This window comes from Manis javanica, chromosome 7, assembly GCF_040802235.1.
Source record: "Manis javanica isolate MJ-LG chromosome 7, MJ_LKY, whole genome shotgun sequence".
Lineage (NCBI taxonomy): Eukaryota > Metazoa > Chordata > Mammalia > Pholidota > Manidae > Manis > Manis javanica.
Window position 1 is genome coordinate 24,444,782 of NC_133162.1, and position 18,775 is coordinate 24,463,556.

At 53.1% G+C, this 18,775-nt stretch overlaps 1 protein-coding gene across 6 annotated transcripts in view; it reads left to right on the top strand.

The window, feature by feature from the left end:
* SH3PXD2A (SH3 and PX domains 2A) overlaps positions 1–18,775 on the top strand; it is a 221,233-nt gene that overhangs the window by 109,083 nt on the left and 93,375 nt on the right. For all 6 annotated transcript variants that reach the window (XM_037001249.2, XM_037001247.2, XM_037001248.2 and 3 more), the window contains 2 exons: positions 5,335–5,411; positions 13,857–13,948. In XM_037001249.2, the coding sequence (XP_036857144.2) occupies positions 5,335–5,411; positions 13,857–13,948 (169 nt within the window). The remainder of the gene's footprint in view (positions 1–5,334; positions 5,412–13,856; positions 13,949–18,775) is intronic.

The window sequence follows — 18,775 nt, forward strand, 5'->3', positions numbered from 1 at the left end:
TCACTGTGGGGGCTCTCGGCTCCTGGAACAGACTCTCCATCAAGACAGGAGTGGAGGGATGGATGGATAGATGGTGTCCAGGTGGCAGAAAAAGCAAGGAAGAGGGAGTTATACAGGGATGCATGCATGCGTGTATGCTGTGAATCCTGGACAGAGTAAGAGGTCCTGCAGCTGGCCCTCCCCTGTCACCCTGCAGCCAGAGCCCACTGTACAAGGGAGCTTGCCAACTAGTAGGGAAACATGCCTCATTCATGGAGGTCTTTACAGAGTCTTTATGGCTGGGGTGGGGGCTCGTTGGCCAGTGGTGCTGTATGTGGTATTTCTGCTCTTCCTGGGCCATTGGCCCCTGACTCCTACTCACAGACCTCCCCCGCCACCCCCCATGGGTACCACATTTCACAGGGGGGACCCTGCAGTCTGTGGCTGGCCTAGGGGTTTAACTGCTCTTAGAAGTTTCTGTCTTTTCTTTATCCACTTCTCTCTAGTGGTAAGAAGGAGCTATGTCCTCATCTCTCAGCTCCTGAAATAGTGCATTCTCCAGAAGCACATGCCAACTGCTAAACCCATCAGGCACCACCGAGCTGCCTCTTTAAGTGCCTGTTATCCTGGGAGGAAGAAACCCCTCTGCCTTCCTGCGCCAGTGCCCCATGTGGTTGTCCTGGCCCAAAGTGGGCACTCCTGGGAGAAGGTCAGGCCAGATTAGGGGGTGGGGCAGAGATGGGCCTCCCCCAGGTGCTGCCCCCCCGACTTGTGAGGGTCAGCATCCCTCTGGTCATGCTGGGCCAGCACCTGCGCAGCCAGGATGGGGGTAGTGGGAGGAGGCAGGAAGGGTGCTTTAATGGCCAGGGAAATTTGCTGTTTCACCCCAAACTGCAGTGGGTGCCCCCTCCTTCCCTGCTCGGCTGGTCCATTCACCCACTCACTGTCACTCATTCACCTGTATCTGGTAGGCCTTCGGAGGGCTGCTGCACGTCATGCACCATGGCTTACCCCACCCTCCATGGTGCGGCTTGCTGCATTCTCAGTCAGCCTCCGAGGTAGCTGTTTCCCAGCCCTCACACAGCAGCTGGTATGGGGGAGATGTTAATAACGCTCGTGTCCCACACAGAATAACATTATAAGTCCTCACCATGCTCTCTAGGCCTTACGTGAACTGAGCCCAACTCTCGGGATTGATTGCCTTCTCTGTCTCTGTCACTAGCCAAGCTCCAAAACCCAACTCACACCTAATAGCTATGCGACTTTGGGCAAATTCTTTGACCTTGCCAAACCACCGACTCCTCCTAGGTGAAGTGGGCATAGTAAAAGTACTTGCTCCAAAGTCTTCGTGGGGCAGTGAGAAGCCAGTGGCGAGCTCTTAGCATGTGCCTGGCCCTTAGCTGCTACTACCACTTGTCTCAGTCCTCCGCCCCCTCAGCTCCACCAGCCCACTAAACCTCAGGGCCTCTGGATGGAGGAGCCCTGGCTGTTCTGTCTCCAGATGAGAAGGCAAAGGCCCAGGGGACAAGGAGCCTGCTTCCAGGTCACACAGCCAGCTTGCGGACCAGGGAGGACCTGAACCCGGGACCCCTGCAGGGCCCTACTCCTGCTGGCGCAGCTTCTCAGCCCGGCCCAGAGCAGCAGGAATAGGGGCCTCCTACGTGCTCAGGCCCTGTCAGGCTCAACAGCTTCCTTCTGCTTGCGGGAATGCGTCACGCTCCAGGGCCGCTCTCATGATGCTCACAGCATTTCTGGGGCAGCATCTGCATGGCTAGGAAGACTGGCAGCCTCGCCCAGCCTTCCACAGGCTGGGCTACATTTACAGGAGGGCTTGAACGCCCTGTGGTCTCGGCTTCCTTGATGGGGATCTTCCTCCTCCTCCTCTTTCTCCCTCTCCCTTTCAAAACAGTCACCGGCTTGGCTTCCAGAGTGCGGTTTGGATCCATAACAGAGAAGCCAAGGCCGCAGAATCCCTTCCAGGTCTTCCCTCCCCTTCTCCCCGTCCTCCTGGCTGCCTGTGCCAAAGCCCCAAGAAAAGAAAATGGTGATCCTGTCAGGATTTCAGCGGGAAGGAGAGAAGCCCTGTTGGGATTCCAGAAAACTGGGAAATTCTTGTACAGAATTCTTCCCTGACTTTGCACCTGAGCAACAGACCCGCCGGTCCTGAGGGGGATGGAAAGTGTCCAGCCCAGAGGCACGGCAGCCTCACTTGCAGAGGGTAGGCTTGAGGGGCTCAGTGGGGGTCCCGCACTAGTGTGGGTGAGGGGGCCCCCCACCAGCTCCCCACCTCATCACCCTCATCCCTCTCTTTTCCGAACCTTCTACACCTTATAGAGGCCTCAGTTCTGTAACTGTTTGTTTTGTGCTCATTCTGTCTCTGCACTTGGACCAGGTCTTACCTGACCTCTGCATCAGTACCTATACCTTAGCTCTCAGGGGCACCAGACTCAGTGACAGGCTTGGCCAGCTGTGGGATGGGGCCTGGGAGGGGGACCAGTTTGTCTCCTTATCTCTGTCCCTTCCCTTTTGGTCCTCCAACAGGTTGAGAAAGGGCAGGAGTGCTATTTTTGGAGAATGGATAAGTCACATTTTATCTCCTTTCAAAAGGAATGAATGGCAGAGCAAGGTCTGTGAGCCCTGGTCCCTCCGGCAGCCTCTTGTTTGGTTTCCTCTGCTTAGAGAGTCCTTCACATTTCTGCGAGTTACTGTTTGACCACTGGTGTCACTGGGCCTGGGTGACCCCCAGCTCCTATGGATGACTGCCTCGGAATAAGGCTCAGGAATGTAGCCCCAGGACCGCCTGTCAATTTGTCAGTCCTGAGAGTGGGTCTTCTCACACCATGCATTTATTTTTAAACACCGTCCCCATGGCTGTACACATATGCCCCTGCAGCATGCAGGCGATAGTGACAGGCAACCAAAAAAGGGTAGGAGGCAAAGAGGCTAGGAATACCAAATCTGTGACCTCTTCTTCCAAGGAAGAGCGGCCGTCTCCTATGTCTTGGTAAATCATGTTTTATCTCCTTTCAGAAGGAGCACGTGGCAGAGCTGATTCATCTTGATGACACTGTCTGGTCTGCACAGTGTCATCCTGACTGGGAGGGGGCCCCTCAGCCTGGCTTCAGAGAGAACAGGAGGAAGGGGAGCTTGAGGGAGAGTCTAGGAGGAGGTGAATGGACGGACCAGCAAGTACCACTGGGTGTCTGCTGTATGCAAAGCCTTGTGCCAAGTGGAATGTAGGTGCCAGGGAGAGGAAGGAGCTGCGGGGTGTGGCTCCTGGTTCCCCTGTGTGAGGAGAGATGAGAGGCAAATGGAACCCGTCAGTGTGATGAGTTAGATGTTCCCTGTCTGACTGGAGCAGGGCTGGTGACCTGAGGTGACAGGGAAGTCAAGCATGGCTGTAGCAGTCGCTTTCAGTGCCCCCAGGTCCCTACCATTCAGCTGTACCCGCCAAAGGCTGCTCATGGGGACAACTGGAGGCTTTGTTCCAGCCACGGGAGCCCACTCAGCCAGAAGTGCCACAGAATGAATGCCCCCAGCAACAAGCAGGGAGTTGGTGATAAATACTTCAAGCTCCCCGCCCTGGTGGGGTCCCTCCGAGGTATGTTCTGTGTTATCCCTCCGAGTTCCCCAGCAGAACTGTCTGCAGCTACCCAGTCACTGACTGGCTTGGTAGTGCTTCCTTCCCTGCCTTACTTACCCACTCCCCTGGTGCTACTTCCCGGAACCGCCTCCCACGTAAATGACTTGCACTCAAGTCCTTGTCTGCAGGTCTGCTTCTGGGGAGACGGCCTAAACCAAGGCAGTCCTTGGCACTCTGCTGGGGCCTTGGTACAGACGTCCGTGGACTACCGTGTGGTCTGCCTACTGGTTCACATGCAGTGAGAGCTGTCTCAATTAGGACTCCTTCGAAGCAAGTGGGGAGAAACCATCTCCAACTTGTTTTATACATGTGGAAGGTACCAGGTAGACCCTGGGTTCAATAACAGCTACATCCAGCTGCTCAAATGGTGTCAAAGGAATCTGCCCTTCACCATCTCACGGCTCCGCTTTTCAGTTATTCAGGAACCATTTATCAAGTGCCTGCCAAGCACAGATCCTTTCTCTCAGTTGGTTTCCTTCTCAGGCAATAATAAAGATGGTCAGTAGAAGGTCCAGGCTTTCATCCTGCCAGCTTAGCAACTATGGGAGAAAGAAGGTGTCAGCAGAAGCCTCAGGTTGACCCTCATTGGCTCAGGTCGGGTCCCCTGAGCCTGTTACTGTGACTCGGTTGGCTAGGCTGGGTCACATGACTACTCTTGTTGCCAGGGCCTGTGGTTAGTTACATTTGAACCACAGGACTGGGAATGGAGGAGGGAGGCTCTCCAGAGGGAAGTCGGGCAGACTTGGACAATAGATGCCTGTTGGAGTGATGGGGTGAACTCTTTACCACGTGCCAGCTCCATGGGCCCTGAGATGAGTCAGACAGGCCCCTGGTGGAAGGGGGCTCACAGCTCTCTGTAACACACAGCAGAATGTGGTGACTGCTCTGGAAATGGACAAAGTGTGTGACTGTTCTGGAAAAAGGGAGATTATTCCCAGCTTGGCCAATCAGGGAAAGCCTTCCAAAGAGGGGCATTGGCCTAGACACTGATGGCCACTGGGAACAGAAATGTCAGCTGTGTGTGAGACCTAGAATGTCAGACCAAGGAGTTAAGACTCTAGATTTAGCCCCCTGAAAGGGACTGTGCATTGATCTATTTGCTATAATTGACTCTGGCTAGCTCAGACGCCTGCTGGGAAGGTTTAAGGGCTGGCATTTCTTGAGAGTCTTGCCATGTCTGGAGAGGGTTTAAGCCCCTCTATGGCTGGAGGCTGTGCACACAGAGGCTGGAGAACAGTCAGGCTGGGGCAGCCATTGCCTTGGTGTTGGCCTGTGCTTGCCCTGGAAATAGCCACCCACCTAAGCTAAGAACAGGAATTCCTGCCTGGCCTGCAGGAATGAATGCTGGTTTCTTCAGGCGGGATGGGCCTGAAAACAAAGCGCAGTGTGTGGGCTGAGCCATCCTTTGTCTTTATTCCTGAGGTCATTTGGGAGCTGCGCCCACAGGCGACATTGATCCTGCCCCAGGGATGTTATCAGACCCAGACAAGGTGATCCGGCCAAGATGGCAGCTTCCAGGGCCCCTCATCTGCCTGAGAGGTCCTGGGCCCACAGCTTTGGGGGCCTCTTGCCCCCTGGGGGAGGTGACTGCCCCTCTCTTGTTTCCTCGGCAGAGGTGGTAGCCCATAAGGAGAGGGGAACAAGGTGGGGAGGCCAGATCCCCATGGCAGCTTTACTCTGAATCGCCTGGCTCACGAGCATCTCTCTTCCAGGCAAAATCCTCTTCCGGAGAAGCCACATCCGGGACGTGGCAGTGAGGAGGCTGAAGCCCATCGATGAGTACTGCCGGGTAAGCATCTGGGGGTGGACAAGGGGCTGGTCTGTCTGCTGAGAGTCTGTCCATCTGAGAGGGAAGGCTGTCTGAACAAAACCCTGTGCTCTGGCTTGGCAGAGGCAGCCTGAGGCCTGGCACTTCCTGGCCAGAGGGGCTGGTAGGGGTCGCCCCACAGCTGGGCCACCTCTGGGACGTGAGGGCCTTGGGCTCACGGCTGAGCCTCTGGCTCTTTTGGGACATGTCCATGTTTATAAAACAGCATTTTAAATCACTTCACCGGCTTGGGAGCCCAGCGAAGGGGCCTCCTGCTGAAGGGATTCTGTCTGTGGCATTTTGCTGGATAGAGGAGAACTGTTGCTTTGAGTTCCTGTTGGGACATTGCTGGAATCAGTTTTGAGTTCAGTAACATCTGAAATGCATATTTGCTTACTGACAGAAATCTTGATAGTTATAGATGTTCGTGTATGCATCTTTATAGATGCAAGTACACACACACACACACACTCACTCACTCACTCACTCACTCACTCACTCACACTAAAACAGCCAAAGAACCGATGGGAAAGAGACAGCAATGTTGTGAAACAGAGCCCACTTGTCTTTCTAATTTGATTAGAACCTAGGACCTCCCTGCAGTAAGAATAAGAGGCTCCCACTTCCGTGGCCTTTGCACATGACCTGTGGATGGCCAGACCACCTGGGTTCGAACCCCTCACCAGCTGTGTGAACTTGGGCAAGTTACTTAATTTTCCAGAGCCTCAGTTTCCACAGCTGTGCAATAGGGAGGAGAATAATACCTCCGCCGAAGGTGGTCATGAGGATGATGTGAGCTGACACATGTAAGGCAACAGCACACAGTGTCTGGTGTAGAGGAAGGAGTCAGTAGATGCTAGCTTTTTGTTATTATCATTACAAGGCATAAACAATTTAATGTAACCACTGGGCACCCCTGGCTTTGATGGTGATGGAATTGCTTAAATAAAGAGTGTGGCTCAGGAATCTTGAGGAGAGGCAAGTGTGGGGTGCTACTTTGTTGCAAGAGCTGGCATTAGAATGAGAAGGGCTGGGGCCAAACCCCAATGCCTGCCTACCAGCTCTGTGACTTTGGGCAAGTTGCTTTGCCTCTCTGAACCCATTTCCTCATCTGTAAAACTGGGATAAAAAAACTCTCTCACAGGGTTTGGAAAAGGGATTGAGCAGGAGAGTGTGTATCATGGTGTTTCTAACTTCTGACACACTGTCCCTTCACAGAATTGTTAACTGTAAGGTCCCTTTCTGTGCTAATATTTCATAATTCTAAGTCACTGTGTTTGGCAATAAAAATGTTTAAATAAGAATCAAGTTGCTGCATTTATCAGCTGGTGTTCCCCACTCCCAGATACTCTCCTATAACCCGAGTTTGAATTTCATGCCTGTGCAGATTATACTTGGTTACATTTTCTGCTTTAACCTGAAAGGATGCCCTGGTGATGAATTCCCTCAAGCTAGAAGCTCTTCTTCAGATCAATATTAATTTCTCTTTTTAAAGGGCATTTGCCATTTCCAGCCAAATTGATGGCTACAGCCTGAGCTTTTATTTCTCTTTATTCTTTTCCCAAGAAATTAAATAAATGGGCAAAGCTAATGGAGGCAGGGGCAAAGGGCAGGAGGAGACCTCTTCCCGCTGGGATTTATGGCCCACAGCAGCCCCAGCCGCCTCGAGCTGCGGGAGCCAGAGGATCTGCAGTTGGGCTCTGGAAATGCCTGGAAATGCTGTCTCCCAGATCATCCGGAGGAGGAAACCAGTAACATCTTATCTCCTGGCATCAGGCTTTGAACTGGAGTTCTGAAATGGGATGAGATTCAGGGGGGCTTTGGGGCCCCAGTGGCGCTGCTGGTGTTTATGGGAGCCACTTAAGTGGGGTCTGCAAGAGGAGGGGCCTGCTAACCTGATTAGTGCTGATGAGACCTGCTCAGAGCCTGGCAAGGAGTCATGTCAGGGTTCATCAAGCAGCCAGCCTTCTCACAGGCTGGAATTTACTCTGAGAAAGGTGGGGGCTGGGCAGTGCAGAAGTGACCTTTAATTATGCTGAACTAGAAAGCTGGGATCTGTAGTCTGATTGTCTGAGACCTTCAAATGACCTTGGAATGGCCATTAGGGATAAGCCAGCAGCCGTCCACGGTCACTCCCACCTAGTGTTGCGCTGCAGAGCTCTGCCATGAGTAGTCTCGTCTGTGGCCACTCAGGGGCCCATGTGTCCCTCAGCGTCACTGCCCCCTCCAGTGACTTCCAAGTCAGTGCCATGTGCAGGCCAGTCCACGGCCGGCCCTTCCGTTGTCTATGCCTGTCCTAGGACCACTGCTTAGAACCACTGGACTTTTGATTTCCAGTACCTTGCGTATGCAGCTCAGCTTGGTTGGCCAGCATCTTCCTCAGACCTACCTGCTAGGCTAGACAACGTGGGCTTCCAAGTCTGGGATTTTCTGGGGATTCAAACCCACCCAGAATTATGAAGCTGGCTGTGCACTCAGAGCAGCCAGCAACTCTGCCAGGACCCAGACCTGGAAAGTCTGACCAGGCACTGGACCTCCCCAGACTTCAGGCTCCCTGCCCTCGCTGGCCAGCCAGTCCCTCCACCAAGGGGTGGTTTCACAGCCCAAATCTCAGTGTTAATTTTAAACATATATGGAGCAGATTGGATGAGCGTCACGGAAAATTTACCAAGTGCTAGTCGGGTGATTGTTTTATGTGGCACTTGAGGGCCAGGTGTCTATCAAGAGGGGCTCCAAAGGCATTTCTTCAACTCCATAAATTAACTTAATGGGCAACATGGTTATGCGGTTAATATTTAATGGTTCTGTGACCTCGACAAGTTGAAGACTTTCCTCTCACTAACAAGTGTGAGCTATACTTTAGGGGCTCAGACTAACAATTTTATAAGTGACTCCATTTGCCCCACTCCTATGTGTGAAATACGTGTTTACAGTGTTTGTCTAGGGGATAAAAGAAATACGCTCTCACCTCCCTAGGGCAGTGAGGGGGTGTTTGAGAATTATCAACCCACTTTTTACCATGTTAGTGACATTTATACAAGTCTGCATTTCCTGGTGAGTGTGACTAGGATTATTTTTCTGCCCAAAAATCTCAGCTTGCTCCTGTCATTCTGCAGCCATCGATAGACTGCTTTTAGGATCAGTGGCTTTCTTTGTGGGAGGGATGAGGGGTTGGCTCTAGTGAGACTGGGGAAGGGACTCCAGCCCAGCAGGCGGTTGGCCCTGGGGGGGTAAGGATCTCCCCATCTGCCCTCCACATCTCTGAAACTCATTCATTTTTATTCCCACTTCCCAGATTTGAAAACGGAGGCTATCTCTTGGTGGTGGTCCTTAGTCCCTGGTCTCCCCCTCCCACCTTGAGAATTTCCCACCATAGCCCATCATGGCTGTCACCTTCATAAAGAGAAGTTAATGTTGCAACCAAAACAGACTCCAAGAAGACCAAGACCTCCTGGCATGCTGAGTCCTAGATGTGAAGAGAAGGTCTTTATTCCTGTGACCCTCGTTCTGAGGATAGGCCTGGGCCAGAGTACTGCTGAGGGGAGACTGAGGCAGGGAGCCAGCACTGGTCCGTCAGGCCCCCCGAGTGGGCTGTGCTCGGGTAGAGTCTGTCCATCCCCTCTTGCCCAGATAGACCCAGGAAAGGAGTTTCTAGCATGGGATAAAGCCGACTGTGTCCCTTTTCTCTTTAAGGGCCCTCAGAGAAGCCCCATTGCCCATAAGAACCTCTGCGCAGTCAGCCGAGCCCTTCATGGGTTGGTTCCACTTGCTGCTCAGGCCGCAGCGTCTCCCTTTCCTCTTCCCCTGCAGTCCAGTCCTCTGCAAGTACACCCTTCCCAGCGAGCCAGACTCCCATAGGCCTCCGCCCTTGGGCCTGTGCTCGCCCTTTTCCTGGGGATGCTTTCAGCCTCCACAGTGCCCCTCCCAGAAGCCTCCTGATTCTGGGAGAACCAGAATCTGGAGAAACGGGGCACCACCCCTGCTCTTCCCCAGAAAACTACACACATGCCTCCACGCTACACATTTAACCTCTGTAGGAGGGTAATTTATATTTGTCCATCTTCTCTAGACCAGGAGCTCCTTGAAGGCTACATCTGTTATCTTTGTGTCTTTGCTAATAAGCAGGATGCCTGGCCCCATGTGGGTGTCCATTTGATGATGAGATGCAAACAAAGCTTACACACAAGCTGGGGAAATCTCCAAGGAGGTGACATGTCCCCAGGGTCCTGATGTGCCAGGACCCCTGTGACATGGCTTAAATGGAAATCGCAAATTAGATACCATTTCCATTTCAAAAGGATTTGAACTCATGTGTTTGAAATACTCTGATGTATAGAAGTTCAGTGAGCCCCCAGCTTCTCCCATAGTGATCTATGAGGAACAGTCCAGGCAGCACAGAGGCAGCACCAGGGGTGGGGGTGGGGACAGAGAGTCAGGCACTAAATGGGCAGGATTCAGCCCCACATGCTACCCGCTCCCCCCACCCAGAGTCTCTGGGCTTTTTACCTACAAGATTTCCATTGCTTAGAAAACAAAATGATAATACTAAAAAGAGGAAAATGTTTGATCCTGTGCAAAGAGCATGGCACCCACGGTTGTTTTGCCAAATGCAGAATTTCGCTCTCTCGTCCTGGGACAGTCATTACCCAGAGTAGTGGGCTTCAAGGAGGGGGGATCACGTCAAGGGGGAAGGTCTGAGCACAGTCTGCTTGGGGCCCCTCGTAGGAAGCTGCACTTGAAAAATCAGGCTTGTGCCCCCCATCTCTGCATGGGGGTCTCAGAGACAGGCCGTGCAGTTGCACTCTTATCTAAGTCTGTGCTGTCTGGAATGATGACAAGGTGCCAAGTGATGGCCCGTGTCACTGGCTCCCTGGAAATGGTCTGAGGTGGGCCAGGAGCTGGAGGCTTCAGGGCAGCTTAAGATGGGGGGAGGGGGCACTGTAAGGACTGGCTGATGTAACCTGTAAACCCGGACAGCTCTTCAGTGCCGCTTTACCAGTCTTGCCTTCCCGCCCTCAGCATCCACTGCCCTCGGCCCCTTCCCTCGCCCTGTTTCTCCAGATCAGCTCTCAGCCAGCTCACCAACCCCTGGGACCACAGAACAGCCAGGTGAGGAGGGGACCGAAGTCAGCTCAGGCTTCATTCTAAGCAGCCCCAGCAGCTCCCTGGATGCTGAGGGCTGTGGGGTCATGCTCATTCCAGCTCTTCTCCCGCCTTGGGGCAGTCGGGGCCCTGGGCCTCACCCGAGTCAGAGGCCTCTTAGAAAGGCCCAGTCAGACTGACTGATAGATCAGACCCTGAGTTCACTGATGACTTGATGGTGATGTTTACAGTCTTGGCACCATCAACTGCTAGAGCTGGAAGAAACTGCAGAATTTCACTAACCTCGATTTGTCCCAGCTGTGTCCCATGGGCTGTCATTAGGAAACATTTGGAAAACCAGCTCCACAGAGACCTGTGGGGAGTACTGGAGGCAGTGCAGAGGAGCAGGTCAGAGCATAGGCTCTAGAATCAGGTGCCTGGATTCCAAATCTTGCCATTTACTAGCTGAGTGATCTTGGGAAATTACTTAACCTTTCTGTGCTTTAGTTTGTTCTTCTGTAAAATTGAAATCATAGTCATACCCTTTCTTAGAGTTAATGTGATGATTAAATGAATCGATCCCCCAGGATGTCTTTATTACTAACAAATACTGACCTAAACAGAGCTCTGCAGGTTTCCTTCCTGCAGGGCTTCTCAGAGCCTTTACTGTGCTAACAAGCGTGGTGCTCTCCAAGGCCATGGTGGAGACCTACAAGGCGCCGTTCACACGCGCCCTCAGAACTCACTTCATCTCATCAAGCTAATGTTCCATGAGGTAGAGTTTGAGGTTTCAGAGCTAGTCTGTTTTATCCCAGAAGAAACAGTAACCAGAGAGGGACAGTGAGCTGCCCAAGGTCACACAGCACATATATAAAGCAGAACTGGAACTAGAATTGAGGTCTCCTGACTCCCGTTCCAATGTTCTTTCTAGTAGCCTCACTGCTTTCACCCAGAAACAGTGACAGCAAGGACAACAGTGTAACAGCTAAACTTCACTGTTTACTTAGTGCCGGGCTCCGGATTCATGATCTCACTCAGCCTCCTAACAGGTAGCTGCCATATCAGATCCGCTGTACTGAGCCTCAGAGAGGGCAAGTGGCGCATTCAGCATCACACAGCCTGAATGGTAGAGCCAGGACTCACACCCACGCCTGCCTGGCCCCAAGGCCTTGACTTAATCACCCCATCGCGTACATCCCAAATGTCCAGTGGCAGACTTCTCTGCCCGAGCTAGGGGTCGTGCCGCTGAAGAGACTCAGGGGTCAGCCCCGCCTGCTCCTCTCACAGGGCTGAGTTTGGAGGGGTCACTGGCTCTGGCAGTTGTCACCAGCCCAGGCCTCAGGGACTGACCACTCAGCACCCAGATGGCCTGCCGAGTGATTCTGGCCAGAGCTGGGTTTGATGGCAGCTCTGACAGAAGCTGCTCTGAGCTGAGAGCGTCTTGTCAGCCCGAAGTCAAGACACGCGCTCAGTGTGGCTCCCCCTGGGCTCCCTGTTAAATAGAAACGCAGCAGTGGTTCGCTCACAAGGCCTCTTTGTTGAGGCGCTCACAGCCCACATGCCCTCTGCCCCAGAGTGCCGGTCTGTGCCAGCATGAGGAGCCCCTGTGTCCGCTGCTGGCGCTGGGCCAGCCCTGGCCTGGCTGCGGACCTGCCCCGCCGTGCCTCCCACTCCCTGCCGGGGAGGCCATCCTGACAGCAGCTCTGTTCCCCACCTGGGTCCCTGCTTGTGGTTTCCCTCTGCCCTCCACCCAGTCCTGGCCCATTAGCACTCTCTCCAGCAGCCATCCTGCCTCCCGCCAGGAGGCCTTGCTTGTGTCCTTGCACTGCCGGATTTCCACTCCTCTCTCTCTGTCTCTCTCCTTCTCTCTGTAAATCTGTCTCTGTCTCTGGCTCTCCCTCGCTGCCCCTCTGTTTCACCATCTCTCTGTCTCTCTCTGCCATGGGCACTTAACCAGCTCCTGTCTAGGCTGCTGACCTGCAGCCTTCTTATTGGCAGCCCCTTGCCCTCCCACAGTCCCGGGGTCTGCTCTTCCTGCTTCTGGCTCTAGCCTGAGTCCCTTGGCCCCATCTCTCAGCCCTGCTTTGGCAGTGACCTCTCCTATCTGTACTCAAGGATCATCCCAATGTCTTCTCTCCATACTGAATTGAGGGGCCAGGAAGCGGGCTTCTCATCCGGCATTCCGTGTTGGATTGAGCCAAGTCAGGGGTCCCAGGTGCCCCAGGCTGCAAGGTGTGGGATAGGAGCTGGAGTGCAGCAGGACCTCTGACCATTTCTGTCCCTAATCCCTCACTTCCCAGCAGCTGACTCTGCCCTCCCTGGATGGCAAGCTCACAGCTGGCCAGCTGGGCCACACCCCACCTGGGCAGCTCTCCCGACAGGAGGCCCATGTCCTGCTTTCTGCCTGTCCAATCCTGTGAGGCCCTCGAGCCCAGCTCACGCCCACTCTTCTGAGAAGCCCTTCCAAGCCCATCGCCTTACACTGCTCCTCCACGCATCCCCAGCTTGGCCTAAACAGGGCCCTGCTACCTCAGGCCCACATCCCCCTCTGCTCAGTTCACTCAGGCCGCACTGGCCTCATCCAGCCCCTGCAGTCACCATGCCACCCCCTGTCACCTCGACCAGTTGATTCTCACCCATCCTTCAGAACTCAGATTCAAACCATCTCCTAAACACCCCCTTTCATAATCTTCCCAGATCCTATCAGACTCTGTCGTAACACCTGTTGCCCTTGGTAGAATCACCAGCTTCTCATTAAATAATTAATTGTGCAGTCAGTATTTAGGAGCTATGAATATCCGGTGCTGCGGGAGTGTGACTAGTGGGAGAGGAGGCTGGTAGGATAAGCCCTTGGATTGTCAGGCTAAGGATCTTGGACTTATTTTGTGGGCAGGAGGGAACTCTTTCAGGGTTCATGCAGAATTACTGGTTCCTGAGGGCCTGAGTCCTAGGGTTCAGTAGTCATTGTTTTTCGCTTGATTGGCTGGTTTTTGAGTTAGTTAACTGGCTAGTTGGATGGCTGGTTGGCTGAATAGTTGGCTAAAAGGTTGATTGGTTGACTGATTAATTCGTTATTTTTATTAGTAGATTGTTGGTTAGTTGATTAATTGGTTGGTTGGCTAGTTGATGGGATGGATGGAGAATTGTTTCATTAGTTAGCTGATTAGTTAATCCACTGATCAGTTGTTTGGGTGGGTGGGTGGGTGGGTGGGTGCCTGGTTGACCATCCTCCATGGCACAGCCCGTAAGCCCCCCACTGCTGCTGGCCCCAAGCTGGCCTTGCTTCTGGCTCTCGTGTTCCCAGTTTCACCAGGCCTGATGCCCTGTCTTTCTGTCTTTCCACAGGCACTTGTCCGACTGCCTCCCCACATTTCACAGTGTGATGAAGTCTTTCAGTTCTTTGAGGCCCGACCAGAGGATGTCAACCCCCCAAAAGAGTAAGTGGTAGCTCAGGCCTCTGCTGTGTGCTTGAAAGGTGTGGGCTAAAACTGAGACCAGCCTGGAGAGGCTCAGGATGTGGGGGCACAAGGAAAGGGGGAACTGGCAAGGCCAACCAGGCTAAGGAGAGATGGGCCAAAGGTATGCGGACCACTATTCCCCAGACTCCTATTGGCCAAAGCCTGCTCCTCATTTCCTTTACCCAAGAGCTGGCAAATAAGGGTGTCTCTGCATTTGGGGATCAGGTTTTTCTGCAAATTCTTTAGCTCATAGGAGCAGATGAAATAACAGAAAACACAGTGGTCATGCCATTCAGATGCCCAGGGTAAGCAGTCATCTGAATTGCTAATGCTACGGAGCCTCCAGCAGAAATGCAGGCCTTGACAGACATGTGCAGCCCAGGCCGAAAACTCACACCCTGAATAACTCAGCAGTCGTTGAATGTTATAGCAGATCTTACAAATCATCGTCAAGGTGACAGAATGTACCTGGCTTTTACCTGTAGCCTTTCATAATAAACCTTAGCAGTCCTGTTTACCGAGGAGGAAACTGGGGCCAGTGAGATTAGGTGGTTTCCCCCAAGTCATACAGTGGGTTGGGTATGTGACAGGCATGAAACTTGAGCCCAAAGTTTGATTCCTAGTGGCCCAGTGCTGGCCACTGTTCCCATGTTTGGAGAAAAATGGGCAATCACGATACTCTGGGCCTGATGGTCAAGATCACCCACCCAGTCATGCTGTTCCTCAAATACATGACCAAACTCCACCCTCATGGCACCCTCTCTTGCTCAGAACGGTTCCCGCACCTGTGTTCCTCAGAGAGAAAAATCTGGTTTCTACCCAGGAGCTGATGAGCAGAAGAAGGCAGGCAGGGAAGAGTATTGGGTAGGGGGGTTCGGGAGAGGACTAAAGGAGATGCTAACTGATCACCTCGCACCATTTCTCTCTTCCCTAAAATCTTAAAGTACCAGGATGGGTGACAGAGAGACAGATGGGGTGGGTACTGTGGAGGGAAGGGAAAGAATGGTACAGAGGAATTGTCTGGGACAGATGGGGAAGGCAGGGGGCTACCTAGTTGTGAGGAGGACAAAGTCTGAAGACAAGGGTTTGTGTTGCACAGTTCCAGGGGCACAATTCACACTGCACTGTCTGTGAATGGTTCCCAGGGTAATTGTAAAGTGTGCAGCCTGCACACCTGAACATGGCAGTTCTGCCAAAGGGGCCCTTTTCTTTTCATCCATACTGTCAGTCTAAGAGCCTAAAAAGTCCTGGGCCCTTTGAGGAGGAAAAGCATTACCCAGCTAGGAAGTTTACCTGGCCCAAAGATGCCTCAAAGGCCACCTCCCTTTCTGGTTGCCACAGGCTTAAGAAATAAGCAAATGCTACAAAGCATTAGAAACCCATCTGTGACCTGGTTCACGATGTGGAATAGTTAAAAGCTGCAGGGAATAGGATGCACAGTCTTGAGTTCTCACCCCAGCTCTGCTGCTTACTAGCCACACAACTTCAAGGCAGATCACTTCCCCAAGCCTTTTTTCTCAACTTTAAAAGGGGAATAGTGATTAACTCTGCTCTTGTCAACTCCAAGGGTTATCTGCAAAACTCGGATGACATGAGGGCTGGGAAAGAACTCTGTAAACAACAAAATGGCATACGAATGTGTGTTCTCACCAGAGGGAGAAGCATTGTTCTCACCACACCTACTATGTGTCAGGCTTGTGAGAGAGGTTAGTACCAGGAGTTTATACATTCTTATTCCCATGTTACAGATACGGATACACAGCTGGAACCAGGAATTGAACCCAGATTTTTCTGGTTCCAAACACAGGCCCTTACTCTTTCCATTCTTCCCACCTGCCTCTCTGGTTTGGAGAAGAATCAAGGGACCAGATCTATATCCTGATGCCTCTCAGTGTATCCTGTCTGTCTTCCCACCCAACCTGCCTCAGAGGAAGGGCAGAGACAGGCTCTCAACTAACAGCAGCATCCCTGGGTCCGCCTGGCCCTGCCACTGCCTCTGTGCAATGGCCTTACATGGAGAGAGAGGAGATGCCCACCCCCAGGCAGGTAATCATTGGTGTGCCACGTGACCATGTGGTGGATGAAGGAGTAGGTGCTTTGCCACAAAATCCACTGACCCTCCCTTTGACTTGTGCCTCTAAATCCTGCTCTCTGCCAGTCAGCTAAATCACCTGTCAACCTGCACAGAGAGGCGATATGGGAGCCCTTTACTCATCTCCAGAAGACCCTCAAGGAATGATAGAGACCAGACTGTGCATGGTTTTGCGGAGTCAGGCTCTGGGGTCTGGGCTGCCACTCAAGGCTCTGTGATCTCTGACCATCTGCTCAACCTCTCTGTGTTTGTTTTCGCATCCCTAAGACAAGATAATATGGAACCCTTGGAGTAGTTGAAAGGGCTTATGGAGATAACTGGCCAATGCTATTAACACACAGGAGGTGCTCAAGAGTTTTGTTTCTTGTGGAAGGTTGTAGAACGGAATGGAATGCAATGCAGCTCAGTGCACGCTCCACCCTGCAGCTCACAACCTGGCTTTTGCACAGAAGGGTTGTAAAACATTTGGCCTCCAAGTCAGCATGGCATTGAGTTATCTGCCTCTTTCTTAAGATAGTACCAGCCATCTGGGCTGGTTCACAACTAATCTAGCAAGAGATAGGCTAAAAACAGGAATCCCTCCAGCATGAGACAGACCTGAGGAAGTAGGGTGAACTGCAGCCAGACAGTTCTGAAGGGCTTTTCCTCCCTGGCTCCAGGCTCTGGCCCGGCTCAGCCCCCAGAACCTGCCAGGAGAGACCGGAGTCCCACTGCAGAGTGTACTTGCTGTGAGCACCCAGAGCCCAGACCTGCAGGTGACCCAGGCTGACAGGCTGACCATCTATCAGCTGAGTGCCTGTACTCCTCCCTCTCAGGGCTGCACCTTCCCTTCCCACGTCACCTTATACCTCCTCCCTCCATCCTGAAACATAAACACAGGATCCAGTAACAGCATATTGTGACTCTGGGGCAACTGCGGAGAGGCTTATCAAATTATCAAAGCCTGCAGCTTTAATTGGAATTTTGCAGATAACCCCCTGCCTCTTTCAAGTGTGCCTCTGCAGGGCCCTGGAGCACTGAGCATTCACGGGAGTTGAGGGAAGGGAGGGGGACCACGTCCCTTTCCCATGGTGCAGGAAAGGCAAGACCTACCACAGCCCAGCCTTGATGGGGGAGGTGGGCCGCAAGTCCAGGCCTTCAGTGTTGATCGCAGGCCTCTCACTGGCTTCTGTGGGTGGAAAGCAAGGGCTCACCCACCTCCAGACTGCTAGCAGTTGCTCCAGACCACTGGCCCCACACAGAAAAGATGCTCTTTCTAGATATCTTTGATGAGCCTGGTATAGAGCAGCCGTGGTGGCTTCAACTCCTCGCATGGCCACCCCAGGAAGGTTGCTTGCAGGCCCTGTCCTCCCCTCATCTAGCTACTAACACCAGCTGGCCTATGTTGCTGCTGTGTGCAGGCAGTTCTGAGCTCTGCCGGCACCCCTGGCTCGGGCCCAAACCCTGCCTTTAACCTAGATTCCTCTCTTTCCTTCACACTCTTCCATCCAGACCCAGAGTCCATCCTGTGGGCACTACCTCCAGAATGTAGCCCGATTCTGACCGTACCTCCCCATCTCCCCTGCTGCGACCCCAGGCCCAGCCACCACCTTCCCTTGCCTGGGTTCTGGCCCCCGGACTGCTCTCCCTGCTTCTGCTTTGGCTCTCTCTGCTCCACTTCCAGCACAGCGGAAGGAACGACCTCTTGAAAGCATCACTTCAGATCACGTCACTCCTTTGCTCGAAATCCTCCACGCCTCCCGTGTCACTGAGGCCCGGACTGGTGGGCCTGCCCATCCTGCCCTCAGAGGGCCCCTCCTGCCACCCCCGCTCCTTGCTTCAGCCCCACTGGCCTGCTTGCTGCTTCCTGCCCCTCCCAGCCATGTTCCCACCTTGGGGGCCTTGTGCTGGCTCTTCCTCTGCCTAGAACGCTGGACCCCTCCCCAAGAGAGCCCTGGGACGTGTTCCCACAGCCCCTGCCAGTCTTCACTCAAGTAGCTGCTCGGTGAGGCTGTCCCTGGCCTTCGGTTCAAAACCCTCCAGCACCTGCTGTCCCCCTCCCGCCTCACCTGTCTGCTCTGCACAGAACGTAGCACTGCTCAGTTGTTTGCTCACTGCTGGGATTGCCAGTCCCTCCCCCAAGGACATTGGCTCCAGGAGAGTAGAAACTTGTACCTGTTCTGTTCATGCCATATCCTCGGTGCCCAGAGCAATGCCTGGCTCAGGGCCGACACTCGGGAAACATTTGTGAAGTGAATGACGGATGTCATTCAGGCTTCTTTACTCTCTTTCATTGGAGGTAGACTGTGACATGATTTTACAAAGATTGAGGCTCAGACAGCTGAGTGGTCACCAAAGGTCACCCTGCTGGCAAGTGGTAAGGCCAGGATGCAAGCCCAGGCAGGCTGGCTCCAGGCTGACATGTATAACTGGCCCTAACCTATCACTTAGTTCATGCCTCCTAAGATTTGCCACCTCCTCAGCCACAGCCCTCCTGTCCCCACCCAGCCAGGGTGCGGAGACACCAACCTGAGCCTCTTGGACCTTTTTTTTCCTTCTAAGGATGGTGTGTTCTTGGAAAGTGAGCACTTAAGTAGAGCACGTGTGTGTGCGTGCATGTGTACATGTACATATATATCTGTGTGCATGTGTGAGTGTCTTGATGGGGAGAGAGAGGAGCAGAAAAGGAAGATGGCAGCTGCTTTGTACTCCAAGTTATAGTTATACTCTATTGT